Source organism: Myotis brandtii, unplaced genomic scaffold, assembly GCF_000412655.1.
Source record: "Myotis brandtii unplaced genomic scaffold, ASM41265v1 scaffold529, whole genome shotgun sequence".
NCBI classification, from domain to species: domain Eukaryota; kingdom Metazoa; phylum Chordata; class Mammalia; order Chiroptera; family Vespertilionidae; genus Myotis; species Myotis brandtii.
In genome coordinates this window covers 1,261,693-1,281,913 of record NW_005369934.1, presented here as the reverse complement: position 1 = coordinate 1,281,913, position 20,221 = coordinate 1,261,693, and the positions used below count along the sequence as shown (strand labels likewise).

At 38.8% G+C, this 20,221-nt stretch overlaps 1 protein-coding gene across 2 annotated transcripts in view; it reads left to right on the top strand.

Moving 5' to 3' along the window:
* The window catches only part of TES (testin LIM domain protein), a 38,704-nt gene that overhangs the window by 13,187 nt on the left and 5,296 nt on the right, over positions 1 to 20,221 (top strand). For both annotated transcript variants that reach the window (XM_014548943.1, XM_014548944.1), the window contains exons 3-6: positions 10,209 to 10,461; positions 11,575 to 11,910; positions 13,798 to 14,013; positions 14,388 to 14,546. In XM_014548943.1, the coding sequence (XP_014404429.1) occupies positions 10,209 to 10,461; positions 11,575 to 11,910; positions 13,798 to 14,013; positions 14,388 to 14,546 (964 nt within the window). The remainder of the gene's footprint in view (positions 1 to 10,208; positions 10,462 to 11,574; positions 11,911 to 13,797; positions 14,014 to 14,387; positions 14,547 to 20,221) is intronic.

The window sequence follows — 20,221 nt, the reverse complement described above, 5'->3', positions numbered from 1 at the left end:
GTATCATCCTGTTCACTGAAAGGTTGCTGGTTCTGTTCCTAGCCAGGACACAAACCTAGGTTGGGTACGTACAGGAGGCAACTGATCGATATTTCTCCTCTCTCTCTAAAAGAAAAAAAAAAGAAAAAGAAAAAAGCTAGCTTTTAAGTTTTAGGAAACAAAAAGGCAGTTGTTTTAAATAGTGAAGACAGCACAAACCTCAGCCCTCCCAGAAATGATCATATCATTTTTTTATTTGTAGGGAGCTAAATTTTTTCAGGGAGTTTTTTATTTACTACAAGACTTTAATAGCTCATCTTTGTGCTACCTTTTCAAGGATAACTGTTAGGCAATATGTCTGACATGTTTTAGAAAAGTAAAGTCACTAGACAGACACAAAATAGTTTTAATGGATTAGAATATTTCAGCCCCTTGTATGCTCACCATTCTCTGTTGTGCTCATAAGGGCTTTGTGGAGAGCTACACTGCCCTCTGCTGGGCATAAAGTTCTTACTTTGCAATCTTAAAATACTCTAGTGCTGCTATACAAGTACAGTTGCAAAAAATTGCTATGAGATTTTTAAAGTTCATTCCTAAATGATAACATATTTTCTGTAAACCAGAAGGTTAGTTTATAGTAATTTCTGTTTGCGCTATATTATTTTCCTATTTCAGGTCACAACCTGATATTTTGAGGTAAAAAATATATCAGATAAGAGTAGATCCCTGTGGCATGAAAATTACTTTACAATTTTGTTTCCACACAGAATCGTTTACTTGTCTAGGTGTAGTCTTAGACTATGTTAAGAGCCATGAAAGACTAGGGCTTTGGCATGACCCCCAATCTAGCTTGGGCCCATTCACATGGTACTAGTTCTGTCTTCTTCCTGGCAGGAGTCCAGATATATTTTTCTGAGAATTCTTGATAATTCTCGGCCTTTTGCACCACAACTGGAAGGCTTTGAGGGTAGTGTCCTTGACCTACAGATGACCCACTTTTTCAGTAGTCTTTGAAGTAAAATATTATAGGCTGGTTGTCCTGAGTGTAACAAAGATTCCAGGTTGAGGCTAGGGCCACAGAACTGCTGTGATTAAAGTGGGGATGGGGTCCCAGGAACCTGCCCACTTAGTCTCCTTCTCCATTTTTATGGTGACCCTTGACTTCTAGGACCCATGGGTTTCATGAGGCACAATGTGAATGTCAGAGCTAAATTATTCTCCACTTTATATCAGTCTGTCCTCCTACACAGCCACAAGAGTGGTCCTTTGAAAATGGATACTATTCTATACTTCCCAATACTTAAGAACATTTGGTACTATCCCACTGAACTTGATCCTTTAGGTTAAGTCTTTGGCCTTTGATGTTAAGCCTCAGTGTCTGGCCTCAGCTTGCTTTTCTAGCCTTCTCTCCCACTCCCCCTCCAAGTACCTTGTGCTCCAACAGCTTGGATGGATGCTGCTTCCTGAAATTTCTGTGCCTTGTTGCATGTTTCCTTTGCCTGGAAAGACCATGTATCTCACCACCAGGAAACACAAAGTCCTTCCTATTCTTCATGCTTCAGCTCAAGCACTACCTCTGACAAGTCCTCCTTGCCCCCAGTATCTGTCTGTCAGGCTTCAATAACAAATTACAACAGACTGTGTTGCTTAACAGGAATTTACTTCCTTATAATTCTGGAGGGACTACTAGCCTGTGTGCACATGGAAAGAGATCTCCCTCCCTCCCTCTTGTTATAGGGCCACCAGTCCTATTAGATTAAAGCCCTACTCTTATGGACTCATATAACTTTATCTCCTGAAAGTTCTATCTCCAAATGTAGTCACATTGGGGGTTAGGGCTTCAACATAAGATTTTTTGGTGGGAGGCACAGGTTAAAACAATACTTAATTAATTAACACAACATCCGTTTATGCCTTAGGTCAAAAGTCTGGGCAGGCTTATCTGGATTCTCTGCTTAGGGCCTCAAAAGGGTGAAATCTTGGCCAGCTTGGGCTCTTATTTGGAGACTCTGGGGAAACAATCTGTTTCCAGACTCATTGCTGATGATGGTAGAATTCATTTCCTTAAAGTCATAGGCCAGGTCCCTGTTTTCTTGCTGGCTGTCAGCCAGGGGCTGCTCTCAGCTTTTAGAAGCTGCTCATATTCACACAGAGCACTTCCATCTTCAAAGCCGACAGCAGTGCTTAGAATCCTTTCTGCACCTCATATCTCTCTGCCTTCCTCTTCTGTTCTCAGCCAGAGAAAACTCATCGCTTGTTAAGGGTTCATGTGATTAAATTAGGCAAATTTGGATAATTTCCCTTCTGCCATGTAAAGTTACATGATCATGAAAGTAACACCTGGGAGTAAAGGTGATAGGAACCATCTTAAAATTCTACTTATCACAACATTTTATGTACCTGGTTATACCTTTGAGATAAGCAGTAGTTTTCCCATTTTATATATGAGAAATCAAAGACTTAGGAAAGTCAAATAACCTACCAAAGACATGGTTTAAAGATGGCAGAGCTGGAGTTTGGATCCAAAGCTTGCCAAAACCTTCCTTATCACCACCACCTTTCTACATCGCAGAGCAGAAACTAGAGCCCAGGCATACACTGTCATGACCAGTGAACCTAAAACAGCACCAGGTGTCTTCTCTAAAGTGTGGTACTTTTGTGATATAGACATCTTAGTGCACAATGGGGTCCTTTAACTATGAGCTCTCCCCTTTGTCAGTCTTCTTCAGTGCACCAGTGATTACAAAACTAGAGGAGAATAAAAGACTAAGGATGCCCGACACTTACTGAATAAAAAGTACTACCTTCTGGGCACACTTTCAAGTAATATTTAGAGATAACAAATATTTATGAAATGTAAGACATAAACCCAAGATTTTAAGAAGTTTATAGCCAATTATTTTATATTGAAAGTATAGCAATATTATTGGAGCCATAGATCAATTGAGAGAATGTCTGATTGGTGTGGAGCTGACTGAAACTAAAAATTCCCCACCATAAATGGACTCATGCCTGTGTTGAATTCTATAACAGAGGCCCACACTTAAGTCCATATATGTGTATCCCTGTTATAAAAGGGCATCTTCCAACCCTTTTAAAATTATGGTTTGTAGCAGTGCCTTGGCCATGCCTCTAAATCACTGTGAATGCTGGCAACTTGTTAGAGCACTCCAGTTGCTACTACTTGCCTTGGGAAAATAATTTTTACAAATAGGGATATAAAAACATTTCTCATTTCAGAGGATGAGGGAGAGTTTGAATGCCTTCGGCTTAAAACTGTAAATCTATGTGTGTGTTTTTGAGGCAGTGTTTTTGGTAAATTTTGGTACTGTCTAGGATTTAATGAAAGAACTCTGAAGTTTTAATATAAAATTGTGAGTATGAAGTTTTGATTTGTCATGCATATTAATCTTTGTATGTGTGTGTGCATTAATGTACAAATTTTTAGTGCAAATAATCCTCCTCTCCCAACACCTTAGAGTTTCCCAGTTTACCAGTCTTCCTTTGCATTTTTTAAAAGTCATAAAAATGGCTGTTTTAAACTAAATTCTGACACTCCTCACCTCCTTTTCTGTCCTGTATAATTAACATCCCATGGAGAGTTTGGGGAGAATTACTCTACAGAACAGTTTAGAAGATGTAGAGATTTGGCAATTGCTCTTGAGTATGGGAATTGATTTATATGCTCCTGAAATAACTGCTAGCAATTAGTATAACTCAAATGAATACAGTAAGCACAAAGTATTCTAAGTGTATATATATCATCAAAACTTATTTAGGACTCATCTGAGGAAAGATACTATACTAACTTACAAACATAGCCCCTACCACATAGGTACTGTGCTTACCCATGTCCTGTTTTGGTTTTCATTTTGCATAAAACCATTTTTTAAAAGTCCTTCATTTTCTTAAGAAGGATGGAATCTGGGTTACAAACTGAAATTAAATGAGATAAATGCTCCACTCATTCTCATGCCCTTTTTTGGATACCAAGATAACAATATCCTTTTCTTCCCCAATTCCTCAATAAGGTTTTCCTTTTAATACTAGAGGCTTGGTGCAGGAAATTCATGCACTGGCGGGGGCGGGGCGGTACCTGCAGGAGAGGCTCCTGCCACCGCCACTGCGCTTGCCAGCCGTGAGCCCAGCTCAGGGCTTCTGGATGAGCAGTGCTCCCCCTGTGGGAGTGCACTGATTACCAGGGGGCAGCTCCTGCATTGAGCGTCTGCTCCCTGGTGGTCAGTGCGCCTCATAGTGACTGGTCATTCTGCTGTTCGGTCAATTTGCATATTAGCCTTTTATGATATAGGAAGTTTTTCAGATATCTTCCAAATGACTTTAAAAGTTCTTAAAACATATTTCTAAAAAATAAAATTTCCTAATTTAAATATGGGAGGTTCAAATATAAAGCACTGCTGCAAAGTATTTAAAACCATTATTTAAAACTAGTTTAGTAAAGAGCACAGGTTTCCACAATGGATAGCTCTTAGGCCCTGGCCCACATTTTATAGGTTTCTTTTTGCATAGTGTTTTGTAGCTGTCCCTTTTTATTGCATAATCAGTGTAAGTGATTGGAAGGTATGTAGTCATTCCAACTGTTTCAGTGATGACAACTCCAGCTGAAAGAGCCATTCCACCTTCTTAAGTCACATTCCTGCCAAGTGCTCTGTTAGTGCAGGTCACCTCGCAACCGTTGGAGCGAGGATGCAGATGAGCTTGTTATATATTTGTGACTTCAAAAATTGTAATTAATCAATTATAGGTTTTTTCCCCAATCAGAAAACTGATAATTGAGCACATTATGACTTTTTTAGCTACTTCTTTTCCCTCATCCCTGTTGCTATTGGTGTACTGTTTTAACCTGATTTTTATTTGCTTAATAAAAGTATATTGGGTGGGTTAAGGGGTCAGTAGAGAAAACAGATTTCCTCAAAATGTGAATCTTCCAATAATAGCCAAGATAAAAAGTAAGAAAAAGAATACAGGTGGCTCTGATATCATTGGTTAATATGCATATATCACTTTCACAGTAAATATAATTTATTTATCCATGCTACAGTTTGTTACAGTTCATGCTTTAGAAATCAGCAGGCATTATTTCACTTACTCTTTTACTATTTATCTTGCAGTTTCTAAAAACCTAACTTCCCTTGGTTTGTGGTGCACATGTTATACAGCTGTAGAAGCCTAGTATTCACCACATGTCCTTGTGACATTATTACTTCTTTAGTCAATCACTTGCTAATTATTAGGATGTATGCCATAATTCACAGCCACATATGGACCTCTTTATCTATATTCAGAACTAAATTCCCACCCCAACTCTTTCCCCTCAGAAAGGTATGATTTTACACTTGATCCAAAAGCAGTGTGACAGTTTTATGCTTAATTATATTGTTTTTGTTAACCAAAGAACAAGAATGAAGACAACATCCTGTAGTAGAATAGTATGCTCCTTCCTACTAGATGGGAGTATGAGATAACCAGATGTAAGAGTCTTTAGTCAGAATATGCAAACTCTTCAGCAGATTCTTGCCAAATAAACATTTCTGACTAGTGTGTGTTCAGGGAAAGTAGTTTGCCTCCCCACCCTTTATACTTCTCCAGTGCTGTCTCTGTCTTTCTCTGCTTCAGTTTCTCACTTTCTGGAACTGTACAGGTCAGATCTAATATCTTCCATTTGTAAAACTCACCTCAAGAAAACTCAGAACATAAAAATCTGTAATTGTTTAATAATTTATTTGGCAAAGAGATTCATTTCAGAGTTTTTGTTTGTTTCTTCTAACTTTCTCATGTAGAGAAGTCCAATTATCTGTATTAACTTTAAATCCAGAAAACTTACTAAATTCTTATTGATGCTAATGCATTGCATTTTATATGATTAGTCATAGCATCTATGAATAACAGTAGTTTAGTTTCTTTCTTTTTGATGACTCCTTATAACTTCTATTTCTTCAATTTTTCTTGTTTGCTCTGATTAATACCCACAAGGCAATATGAATGAAGTAGTGATAGCAAGGTTGTTTTCTTGCTTCAGGTCCTAAAATGAATGTACTAAGTATGATGTATGCTGAGTTTTTTGGGGTTGTTGTTTTCCCCAGAAACCCTTTTAAAAATTATTTCAAGTTCTCTACAATAGCTAGAATTAATAAACAAAATGTAATCAGAAAAGATGTTGGAATATGTTATTGAAGGCTTTTTCTGCATTTAGAGAGAAGGAAACATTTACTTTATTAGTTTCTGCTATTATCTTTATTTCCCTTCCTTCTATTTTAGGCTTACTTTGCATTTTTCTAACTTCTTGAATGGAACACTTAGCTTATTAATCTTTTTTTTCTAATTTGAGCATTTAAGCTATTTATTTCCCCTTAAGTATCCCTTTAGATGTGTTCTACAAGTTTCAAGAAGTAAGTTTGTTTTCTTTTTTTTTGAAAATATTGTTGTTTTAATTTCTATTGTGATTGTTTCAATACTGAGTTTTTCAGTATTTTTTGTTGTTGTTGTTTTTTGTAAGAAGTATTTTCTAGTTGTTTTTTTGTTGATGATTTTTACCATAATTGCATTCTGTTTGGATACTGTGGTTGATGATCAGTCCTTGGCATTTCTTGAGACTTGCTCTATGTTCAGTTTTTCCCAGTATTTCAAGTGCCTGGAAAAGAATGTGTATTCTCAGTCACTGTCCTATGGTATTTTTTTTCCCCCCTATGGTATTTTTTATGTGTCTTTTAGATAAAGCTTATTAATTGTCTGATTCAAATCTTTATTTCTAATTTTGTTAGTTTCCCTATAATGATGGGTTTGTCCATTTGTTTCTTATGTAGTTCTTTATTTTCACATATATTTTGTAGGTAGGTTATTAGGTTATTATTAAGTTTAGAAGGTTACATCATAGAGGTGTTTTTAAACTTTTATCACTGTGTAATGACTTAATATTCATTAAAGGAAAAAACAGCCCTGGCTGGTGTCCCTCAGTTGGTTGGGCATCGTCCCATGCACTGAAAGGTTGCCAGTTTGATTCCAGGTCAAGGGCAGGTGCTTGGGTTGTGGGCTCCACACACTCTAGGGGGCACGCTGCAGGCAACCAATTGATATTTCTCTCTCAACTCTCACGTCAATCTCTCTCTCCCTTCCTGTTGCTCTAAAAGTCAATTTTAAAAATCTTTAAAAGGAAAAAGCATTAAAGTCCAATTTGTATGATATTAATAGAGGTATCGAACTTAATTTTGCTGGTATTTGCCGGTACTATCTTTTTGGATCTTTATACTTTCATCCTTTCTCACTTTTTAAGTTTTAACTGTCTTTTACACTAGCTTATAGTTGGATTTTGTTGTATTATCCAATGAATGCCATTGGCTTTTAACTATAGGATTAAGTCCATTTATTGTGACTTTTGATATATTTGGATTATATCAGCCATCTTAATTATTGTTTTCTACAAGTCCTAATCTCCTGTTTCTTTTTTCTTATTGCCTTCTGCTTGACTAATTGCATTTTATATTTTCATTAGGGGCCCAGTGCACGAATTCGTGCACCCTGAAAGGAACTGTGGGCCACGGGGGACACAGGGGGGGGGCTTGGCCCATCCTCCCCGCCCCCACCCGGCCCCTCCCGCCACGGCCCCCCGGTCTTCTGTCTGCCAGCAGCTCTGCTCTCGCCGATGCTCCCATGCGCTGACAGCACCGGCCCCACTCGCACCCGCTGATGGCGCAGAGCTATTGGGGCCGGCACCAGCAGCAGGTGTGAGTGGCGGCTGCTGCCCCAATCACCCCTTAGGAGCAGGGGGAGGTGTAGAAGCCCTCGGGGTGATCAGGGCCAGCAGATGCTGCTCGCACCCACTGACGGTGCTGAGCGATCAGGACTGGCCCCAGGTGCCAGCAGCGGGTGCGAGCAGGGCTGGTGCCAGCAGCAGGTGCGAGCACTGGGCGGGCCACAGCATGTGGGAGCAAAGATTTTTCAGTAATCAGCAGAGGCTTGCCCCGATGATAGCAACCGGCGCCCCGCCTTCGTCTGGCGCCCCTGCTCACCTCCTCCACCATCCTGCCCGCCATGTTCCGCTCTCTGCTGCCTATGCCTGCCATGTTCTGCATGCGCCCCCTGGTGGTCAGTGCATGTCATAGTGACCGGTTGTTCGGTTGTTCTGCTGTTCGGTCTATTTGCATATTAAAATTTTATATATATAGATTCCATTTTCTCTGTTAGTTTAGAAACTATATGCAATACTTCTTTCTTTAGTTATCTAGATATTTTAACATGCATACTTAACATCTAATGTTAATTTATATCTTTAATATTTTCCTGACAGTGTAAGGATATTAGAATGTTTCTTAAAACTCTCAGATGCCCCCTGATTTACATGCTATTGTTGCCTTGGATTTTGGTTTGTTTTTAACACCACAGTCTCTATTTCCAGTTTCCTCTGTCACATTTTCTAGATCTGCTCTTCAGCCAGATTCTTTCCTGAGTCCTCACCTTTTTCCTCCACTCCTCCCCCGGGAAGTGAAGGTGACCTATTCAACTCACGATGCATATTCATCATTCCCTGGCTCTTGAGTTTACATATTTTACCAGGCCACAGTTTTTAACACTAGATCTATATATCCTATAATGTACTTGAGATCTTTACCCAGTCTCATAGATATTTCAAAATTAACAGTAATTCAGTTGTGGAGTCCTCTCATCAACCTTTTCTCCCCATACCTCAGATATGTTTGTTTGCATTTACTTTCTTAATAAATTATATTTGTTCTACAAACTTACTCATTCCAGAAACCTGTATTCATTTTATGACCGGGCCTTCCCTTCACCATCACTATATCCAAATCAACCACAATGTGTAGTCAGGTTTACATTCAAGGAGATCTTAAATTTGTCCTTTGATTTGTTCTTTGAAACCATTGACATGTTAATTGACCTCCGTACTTTCAATTATGTGTATCTCTCATCTTCTCTCCACAGGGCAGATATTATAATTTTTTAAATGATAGATCCAATCATGTAATTCTGTAACCTAAAAGCCTGTAGTGCCTTCTGAATGCTCTTACAATGAGGGCCAGATTCCTAAAGGTGTCCTACAAGTCCCTGTGTAATCCCATGGCCACCTCCCATTCTTGACACTGCACATTTCTTACTTCACTACCAGCCTTCTCCGGTCATGGAACCTAAGGGAACAGTCTCTTCCTAATTTAGGACCACCACAAATATACTTTCTACCCAGAATGTTTGAAGGATTTTCTTCTCCTTTCTTTTCCCCTTCCCAAATATGCACACACATACTCAATTCACACCTATATTTTCCTCATCCTTCAGATCTCAACCTAAATGTCACTTATTGAGCAATGTTCTTAAGAACTTCTTTCTTCATCATTTCCAACTCAAAATTATGTCCTCTCAAGGTGCCCTGTACTTTCTTTCCTATCACAAATGCAATTATAGGTGTGTGTGTGTGTGTTTATGTCTGTCTCCCCATCAGGTGGGAGGATCTAGAATGTCAGAGACTGGACCTATTTTTGTCACCATTATGTCCTACTATCAAGTACATTGCTTGGTATATAAACACTCATATATGTTGCATGAATGAATGAGTAATTATGTACTAGACCAGATTGGGGGAGCTGGCAGTGTAAGAAGAGCAGAAATTTTCATTTATCTCTTTATATACATAATGGAGCACATTGTAGGTGATCACTAAGTGTTTGAAGAAATAAAAGAAGAAGGCAGAGAAAGGAGGAAAGAAATGGAAAATGGGAAAGGAAATTGGTCAGAAAAGATAAACCTAAATCTAGAGTTATAGTCCTTGATGAGAAAAGTTATATCAATCTCTCTCTCATTTTAAAGAAAAACTTGAGTAATGGCTATAAAATGTGATTATTTAAAAAAAGAAAAGAAACTTCTTGCTCTGATACTTTTCTGCTGGATTTATTTATTTATTATTTATTTATGAGAATGAAGAATACCAAGTGGTGTTACTCTCAGAATGGCCTCTTGAGCATGTATTTTAAAATTAAAAGCTAACTTTTTTAAGGTCTTGTAAAGTGAAGGTACATTTTTATGTTTCCTTACTTAAATTTATGGATAGCTACTTAGTATTTCTCTGACAAAAAAAAAGATTTTCCCTTGAGTACTATAAAATGGAATATATGTAAAAGTATTTTGTGAGTTATAAATGTATGCACATAATTATAATTGATTTTGTAGAATTAATCATTGCCTACTTTTCTCCAAAATCATAGAAAAATATGTCGTAACTGCAAGTGTGGTGAAGAAGAACATGATATCCTACTGAGCAATGAAGAGGATCGAAAAGTGGGGAAACTTTTTGAAGACACCAAGTACACCACCCTGATTGCAAAGCTAAAATCAGATGGAATTCCCATGTATAAACGCAACGTTATGATCCTGACCAATCCAGTTGCTGCCAAGAAGAATGTCTCCATCAATACAGTTACCTACGAGTGGGCTCCTCCTGTTCAGAATCAGGCATTGGTAAATAAGCGGGTGTGCAGGGAGGAGGAATCTTTATTAAGCTTCGCCAACTACTTATTTAGGGCAGTTCCTTTAGTGACCTAATCAACTTCAGGTCTATTATTTTCCTAGGGTCCCATTGCTTTGACTTTCAACTCTTATTATAGTCTTTTGAAAGTAGGATTAGATACCTCATAGCATTTTTCTATCAAATACGTTAACCTCTTTGAGGGAATGGTTTGATATTATGAATAGTTTAGGTGAAAAAAACATATTTTTCAAATCTAGTGACTCTTCTAGTTTACGCTTGAGAATATTCCTCTTATGATGGTAAATAATATCTTAGGAATAAAATTTCTGTCATTATTTAGAACTCCAAACATATTCAACACTATATTTTACTATGTAAGGCAAAAAAATGTATTTTGTATAATGCTCCTGTTTTAACCAGATGAGACACTTGGAAGTCTTTTAAGAACATGAGTTAAATCATTAGAGTGAATCTTATGGTGATATTTTTTATAATGAAAATGCTGCTGATCCATAGGCCATTCTATACATGCTGCCTAAAAATCTGTCTTCTCTTACAATTGTACATTTGTATATTTTGCACAAGTAAACATTAGTAACCCAAATGTTTTTATAAATTGAAGAAAAAATACTAATTTTTTAAAAAAGATATATTTTTTATTGATTTCAGAGGGGAAGGGAGAGGGAGAGAGAGAGAGAGAAAATCAGTGATGAGAATCATTGATCGGCTGCCTCCTGCACTGCCCCCCACTGGGGATTGAGCCTGCCACCGGGCATGTGCCCTTGACTAGAATCAAACCCAGGACCCTTCAGTCCACAGACCGACACTCTATCCACTGAGCCAGACCAGCTAGGGCAAAAATCTTAATTTTTTTGAAGAAAAATGTGTTAATTTTTATTGAATTAAATCTATTAGGTATATCACTTTTCAATATGCTAATATCTCAAGATACTTATATGATGAAGATAATTTGTTGTTAATACTATAGTAGATAAAACCAACTTCTATGTTAAGTAACGTGCTTCAGATGTGTCTATAAAATAATATTGCCATCCTAATGGCCAAGTCATCTCCTAGTTAACACTGGTCTCCTTGTGGCTCAGGCCAGGCAGTACATGCAGATGCTGCCCAAGGAGAAGCAGCCAGTGGCGGGCTCGGAGGGGGCGCAGTACCGGAAGAAGCAGCTGGCAAAGCAGCTCCCTGCACACGACCAGGACCCTTCAAAGTGCCATGAGTTGTCTCCCAAAGAGGTAAAGGAGATGGAGCAGTTTGTGAAGAAATACAAGAGCGAAGCTCTGGGAGTAGGAGATGTCAAACTTCCCCGTGAGATGAATGCTCAAGACTCCGGCAGAATGTGCATCCCTGGCGGAGACAGAAGCACCGTGGCATCAGTGGGGACCATGAAGGACAAATCGGCAGAACACAGAAGAACTCAGTATGTGAGTACAGTGGTCACACGTTGGCACAGTTGGTGTAATTTATAGGTTCTTACCCTTTCTTTGAACCTTTTTGGAGACGACTCTTCTGTTTCCAAAAGGGAGTAGGTGAGGGAAATAAATTGAATTAAAATTCAGTTTATGCTGATTTTAAAGAATTGTCATGTTTGAAACCTGTATATAGAGCAGTGGTTCCCAACCTTTTTGGGCCATGCCCCACCTAAGCATCTCCAAAATCCTGATGCCCCCCTCCCCCCCACTGTGACATATAATTTTTTTTATTCAAAAAGTGAACTGCTATTCACGTGGAGGAAGCCTAAAAGACCATTAACTTGGTCTAAACAAGCTTCCAAAGAATATGGCATCCATGAAAGAGAAAAATAAAAGAATGAAAAGACAGTTGAAGTACTGAGAAAGATATCACTAAGAAATTGTTAAAAAAATAATAATATGAAGTGATATGAAAAAATAGCAAATAGTTTCACACATACTAGAGAACTGAAATGCATAAATATGTCACAGTATCTATTTATATACATTATATAAGGTCCCTAGAACCATAAGAAAGGAAAAAAGTTCACTGTTAATAACTCATTCACGAATTGCCCCCCTTAAAAATCAAATTGACCCCCGGTTGGGTGTGTGCCCCACGTTGGGAACCACTGGTCTGGAGCCAAGTTTTCTGACTACTTGTTGCCAAGGATAATTGTGAGTTTTAGTAAACACAGCAGTTAGCTTTGGTATCAAGCTGGAATACAGCATACTAATCTAGAATCTATTTCTAAACATAATTTTGGTGTTAATTACCTATTCCCATAAATAAGAGTAATATGTGATTAGATTAATTCAGTTTTGCTTGGTACATTGCACCTAAAATTCAAACTTAAATTTATGTGGATATATATTCAATCATAGTTTTTAAAATCTCTCCTAAAGAGGGAAATTGAAGTCTTTTTTATGGCTTGAAGAAAATTGTGATACAGATATACAAAAACTTTTTTTAAAATTTAAATTCTTTATTGTTGAAAGTATTATATATGTCTCTTTTTTCCCCCCATTGACCTCTCCCTGGCTGCTCCCACCCCCCAGCACATGCTCTCACCCCGCTACTGTCTTGTGTCCATTGGTTATGCACGCGTACAAGTCCTTTGGTTGATCTCCCTGGCTGCTCGCACCCCTCTTCCCCCCTCCCCTGCCCTCCCTCTGAGGTTTGATGGCCTGTTCGATGTTTCTATGTCTCTGGATCTATTTTTGTTCATCAGTTTACCTTGTTCGTTATATTCCACAAATGAGTGAGATCACGTGATACTTATCCTTCTCTGACTGGCTTATTTTGCTTAGCGTAATGCTCTCCAGGTTCATCCGAGAACTAAACTTAATATATTTCTCATAGATTCTGTTAGCACCTCAACAAATAAGACTTAGTTTTATAAAAATAAATTCTTTTTAAAAAGTACTAATAAGCTCTAAGGTAATAGTTTTTTAGAGACCCACTCAAAATTTAGGTGAAAATGTTCTTTTTTTGCTCATTTCTCCCACCCCCAACAGCCCCTTGCAGGGTGGAGGGGCATGGGTGGAGGTGAAAGAGGGCATAGAGGGGATAAATGGTGATGGAAAAATGAAATAAATTTAGGTGAAAATTACTATTAGCCTTTTTTACATAAGTGCTTTAATTCAGGAAACAATACTCTGTTACACATAGAGTGCAAGAATTAGGTTTGAACAGCCTTGAGAAAGTCAAGGATTGTTTCACCTTATTGTCTACATGAACAAACTATAATTTCAGTAGAAATTCTCTTAAAAGTGGTTTCTCTGAATTTTTACTAAAGCTGATGATGAGATATGCCAATTGTATGATGACTAGATTGTTTTGGATGGATTCCCTTTCAGTCCTGCTACTGCTGCAAACTGAGCATGAAGGAAGGTGACCCAGCCATCTATGCTGAAAGGGCTGGTTACGATAAACTGTGGCACCCAGCTTGTTTTGTCTGTAGTACCTGCCGTGAACTCCTGGTCGACATGATTTATTTCTGGAAGAATGGGAAGCTGTACTGTGGCAGACATTACTGTGACAGTGAGAAACCCCGATGTGCTGGCTGTGATGAGGTAAGTTCTCTGGGGCCACTTGCATGCAGGCTCATTTTTGTTTCCCCATATGGTCCCCTTACCATCCTAAGGCTCCCCTTAGTGAGAAGGCAACATAACTTAGCCAAGCATCAGTTGCTTTATTTACATCCAAAGAAGTTGAATGAAAAACTTTAATTTCAATCATTCTGTATGCTGTGTTAATTGTGTTGACTAAGGAAAGATTGTCCAGAAATGCAAAAAATTGATTTGGACTAAACTAACTAATCACCTAAGTTCAAGTTTTAAGTTATTTTCAGACAAGAAAGTAAGTTGATGTACTTGTTGTCTAAAGAGCCTAGCTTTGTTATTGTAGCAAAAATCCACGATTCATTTTATTTTTATTCTCTTCCCAGCTGATCTTTAGCAATGAGTATACCCAGGCAGAAAACCAGAACTGGCATCTGAAACACTTCTGCTGCTTTGACTGTGACAACATCCTCGCTGGGGAAATCTACGTGATGGTCAACGACAAGCCCGTGTGCAAGCCTTGCTACGTGAAGAACCATGCTGTGGTGAGGAGCATTCTAGGGAAACTGCTTTATCACTTGACTTTATGCCTTTATTTAAGCCTCTTAGAAGTGAGAAACAGAAAGTGCTACTTTCAAATACGAAACGTAATTCTTGCCTCAGGTGTTAAAATCCAGATAATGCAAAAGCAATACATGTGTTCACTGTTGGCCACCTCAAGATTTCTAGCTGTGCATCCTAAATGCTACTTGATAATCAAATCCCCATTTTAAAAAATGTTTCTTAATGAGAATGAGATTAATTGATTCTGATCATGCAGATCCGATTCTATTTAAATTAAGATTTCTAGGGGCTGTTCATATTCTTTAGTTCTCTTTTAGTACTTAAGGTTTCTGTTCATGTTATTAGACCATCCACCAGAGCTTTGTTTTTGCTGTTTGGAGCCTGTACAGTGCCTATTTTTTATTTATTTAAAATATGTTTTTATGGGTGTGTTTTTTTTAGAGATAGAGGGAGAGGGATAGAGAGATAGAAACATCGATGAGAGGGAGACATCAGTTAGCTGCCTCCTGCATGTCCCCTACTGGGGATTGAGCCCGAAACCCAGGCATGTACCCAGACCGGGAATCGAACCGGAGACCTCTTGGTTCATGGGTTGATGCTCAACCACTGAACCACACCAGCCGGTCAGTGCCTCTTTTTTAAATGCTCATGGAATTAATTTAGTATAACAAAATTTGACCTGTAATTCTTGGTTTGAATTTGGTAAATCTAAATGATTTAATATGTACTATTGGGTTGCACTAAATAAATCTAAATGATTTATTTGTTCAGACCAAACACTCAGGTATTTAATGTGAGAGTTTTTTGTTTTGTTTTTTTCTTGGATCTATCCTACTTACACAGAGCTGCTATTGCATGATGGTCAAGAGATAATTTAGTAAATAAAAGGTTGACCACATATGGTAAATAAGCCAGGGGATATGAAAAGAAAAGGCATTTTTTTATATGCAGAAAAATAATCCTAGTTAAAGATCCCCCTGAGCTATCAAGTAGAGGAGTCTCCTCACTAAGAAATAAAATGACATATTTATATAGTTCTAGGAATATGATACTATGAAAATAAGGTAACAAATTTTGGTGTCAATGCCAATTTCCAACCCTTATCCATTGTCCTCAGATATAATTATTTTTTTTTATCAACTTTGCCTCATCAACATATCTCAGAACCTCACATTTACAGCTACTCTACTTCAGACCTTTATTTTTTGTTATTTGGATTATTGCAGTGACCTCAAATTTCGTTTTCCCACATTCGCTCTTGATCTTATTCAAAGCCACCTTCCATAATGATGGAAGGTAATCTTTCAAAATGCAAATCTGTTCCTTAAGCATTTGCTTAATAGATGCACCAGTCTCTTCTTGCCTATGTAGCTGCTTCCACTAGTTATCCAACCCAAATCATACATTTCCACAAGTTACCAGTATTTTCTAGTTTATACACTGTTCTTTGTCTTCTGCTCACACTTATTCTTTTGTCTGATATATCCTCCTATTCCTGTTTTACCTGACGATGCCAGCACTTTCCTCCAGACTCAGTGTAGGTTTAACATTTTTCAGAACACCTTTCCTAATTCCCTACACCAAGTCCCACCCCTTTCTCTCTGACTAGGCTGGCTACCCCTCCGTTCCCCTGGGTCCCTGTGTGTGCTTACGCACATGCGTGTAATTGTTAATGTAACTCATCTGTCTCCTCCACTAGACTATAAGTAGCTGGAACATAGAGCTTGCCTTTTAATTTTCATATCCTCATTTTCTGAACCTAGGAAACTTTTGAGTAATTGACTTGCGCTCTGAGATTTATCATTTGTTTTGAGGTCAACATGGACCCTCCTTATACCTGGGAAAAAGATGTTGAACCACCATGTGGCCTGATACATAATCTAGCCAAAAAGTCCTGTTTTTCTGAATAGAGTTGCAAGTTTCTCTACAGAAGAGGAATACCATAATGTGTATTTTATTGTAGGGTGAGTGACCTTGGTCTCCAGGACTATAATGCAAACTCCACAAGGGCAGGGATTTTTGTCTGCCCTGTTTTCTATTCTATTTCCAACACTAGAATAATACAGTAGATAATAAATACTTATTGAACGACGCTTTAAATAGATGAAGCTGCTTTAACTGTTACAAGCTTCTCTCCATTGCATTTTATCAATTCAATGGAGGATTATAATCACAGATATGATTTTTTAAAAAGAGATACTCTCTAAATTATTTCGCTTTATAATATGATATGATTTTAAAAGTTTACTTTTATGTAAGATATACTATGGTCCTTTCCCTAATATCAAAATGAACATATCACCACCTAAACAAATTCCAGCTGGTGGCAAAGAAAGTATGCAACATGCTAAAGGATGTAAAATTTTGAAGAAGGTTATTTAGTTTAGGGGATTGATCTACTTAGATCCTTTAATTTTCTTTTTATACAAAAGGAGAGAGATACAACTTATGTTTAATCTAAAGACAAGAACTCAGCTCAAAACAAGGCATTTCTGAGGAAAAAACCTAACCTAGAAGGAGGATAATGGGAAATGCATTGAGCTTGTCTCTGTCTCTGGAATTCCAGTATCAAAGGGCCTTCCCCAGGACTCACATCTACAGCATCTCACAGGGCCCTGCTGCCAGAGCCCTCCTTTCAGCAATTTCCATTAGCTAGTTCACATTGTGTACATGAATAAAATAAAAGAAGTAGGAGGGCTTGAAGGAAATAAAAGCTCTGAAATATTTGAGGTTTTTGAACACAGGAAGCACATCATCTCCCTGCAGGGTTGTGTAGTCCCCAAACCCTCAGTGAGGGCTGGGCTGCTTCCAGGTTTATGAAGAACCAGGGGTCAGTATGTTTCACCTAGGATTATGTGTCAGACCTTGGGATGAATGTCAATCAAATTATTAATAAAACTGAATTTTATGAAACCATAAACCTTAAATTTAGTGTGTTCATTAGTTATGTTTTACCCTAAATAATTAATTTTATGTATAGTTGAACAGTAGTTATCTCTTATAAATTACAGATAATAGGGTGTGTTTTAAAAGATTATAAAAAAATCCACAAATATAGGCTTAGATAAAGAAGATAGTTCATGGTCTAAAAGCAAGGGAATAAAAAATTGAGTGTGAAGTCCTTCTGTTTTACATAAATAAGTTTAAAAATATTGAAAAGTTAATATAAAATATAGAAAACTACAAAGGAGAACATTCAAAATGAATTATAAATCTATAAATGAATATATAAAAAGCAATTGCTTGCATGGTGCCGCTAAAAATAGGAGGGCATTTGTAATTAAAACACTCATTTTTATTATACTCAGGAATTCTGTATTGATTATGCAAAGAGATTCTCTCCCTTGCTTCTCAGGGAAGACTGGGTAGACAGTGTGTAAATTAAACAGCTACAGTTTCTGTAATTAAAGGTCATGGAGCTCTAAAAAATATGGAAAGTATTCTGCAGGCCTGAAATAGGTATTTGTAACAAGGTCTCACTTCACACCCTAACCAGTTTGCCTGCTGAGGAGCAGCCACATTTTGAGGTCTAGTCAATTAAGGAGGCTCAGGCTGGATGACCCTCCTCAAATCCACCCACCCCTCATGTTCCACGCTGCCCCCTCATGGTCAGCGCACGTCATAGCAAGCAGTCGAACTCCCAGTCTCCCTGTCAAACTCCCGAGGGGACACTTTGCATATTAGCCATATATATGTATATAAATTATGACTTATGACAGAACAGAAGCCAATTAACTACAAGTTATGTTTTTATTGCAAACTAATTATTCTCAAACACTGTGTTTTTAATTAAGTCCTTAATTACTTTGAACATGATTTTCACTTTCTACTATCTAGAAATTAGTGGTGCTAATAATCTTGTGTCATAGGTAAGACTGATAAAATTAACGCTTCAAATTCTAAAGGAGTGAAGAAAAGTCTTTTATTAAGAATTTTTTGGGGAGCAGTTTTAGATTTACAACAAAATTGAATGGAAGGTAAAAGACTTGCCATATACCCCTTATCCCTACATATGAATAGCCTTGTCCATTATCAATATCATTCACCAGAATAGTACATTTTTTACCAAGGATGAATCTACATTGACATATCATAATCACCAAAAGCTCATAGTTTACCTTAGGGTTCACTCTTGGTGTATTTTCTTTGGTTTTGGACAATGTATAGAATGGACAAATTATTTATATATAAATAGCTATATATATAGAACTCTAATATGCAAATAGACCAAACAGCAGAACAACCAGTTGCTATGATGTGTGCTGACCACCGGGAGGTGCACACACAACATGGCGGGCATTGGCCACGGCGGGATGGTGGAGCAGGTAAGCGGGGGCACCAGACCAAGGCGGGTCGCTGGTCACTGTCATCGGGGTGAGCCTCTGGTTGTTACTGAAAATTCTTTGCTCCCGTGCTCTGCGGTCCTTCGGGCCCTTACACCCGCTGCTGGCGCTGGCCCTGCTCGCACCTGCTGCTAGCGCTGGAGCCGCCGCTTGCACCTGCTGCTGACCCCTGGCACCGGCCCCTGGCGCTGGCCCCGATTGCTCAGCACTATCAGTGGTTGCGAGCGGCGGCTACTGGCCCCAATTGCCCCTCAGGGCTTCTCCACCTCCCCCTGCTCCTGAGGAACGATCAGGGCTGGCAGCCGCCTCTCGCACCCACTGACGGCGCCGGCCCCACTCGCATCCGCTGCTGGTGCTGGCCCTAATCACTCCGCACAGCGAGTGTGAGCGGGGTTGGCACAGTCAGCGGGTGGGAGCAGCAGCAGTGGGAGCGAAGCTGCTGGCAGACAGGGGACTGGGGGCTGCGGCAGGAGGGGCCATACAGGGGCACAGAGGATGGGCCGAGACCCGCTCCTTTGCCCACCGCAGCCTTGGAGCCCACAGTTCCTTTCAAGGTGCATGAATTCGTGCACTGGGCCCCTAGTACATATATAATTTTATATTTATACTAGAGGCCCAGTGCACAAATTTGTGCACGGATGGGGTCTGGCTGGCCTGCCCCGATGGGAGCCCATCGGGCTGGACCAGCCCCGGGGGTAGGGTCCGCAGGCAGTTGGCTGGCCAGCCCCAGCCCCAAATGGGATGTTGGGGGTCGATTGGAGCCTGGATCAGGCTGGTTGGCTGCTGCAGTGCACATCATAGCCACCGGTCATTCTGGTCGTTCTGCCTTTCTGGTTGCTGGGCTTTTATATATATAGAAAATGTTTACATATTTATATAAAATTATACATATTTCTATATATACTAGTAGCCCGGTTGCACGAAATTAGTGCACATTAAAAGGGCATTAATTGCCCTAACCGGTTTGGCTCAGTGGATAGAGCATTGGCCTGCGGACTCAAGGGTCCCAGGTTCGATTCCAGTCAAGGGCATGTACCTTGGTTGCAGTATTTCATAAAGAGTATTTTCTGTGCCCCAGTGGGGGATGTGCAGGAGGCAGCTGATTGATGTTTCTCTCTCATTGATGTTTCTAACTCTCTATCCCTCTCCCTTCCTCTCTGTAAAAAATCAATAAAATATATTTTTTTTAAAAAGGGAATTAGCAGAGATATTTTAATATTGCTATTTGCCCTTTCTCTATAATAGAAGTGTGAGAGATGAAAGGAAATTAGTAAAATGTATATGAAAATAATATATAAATTTATTAATAAACA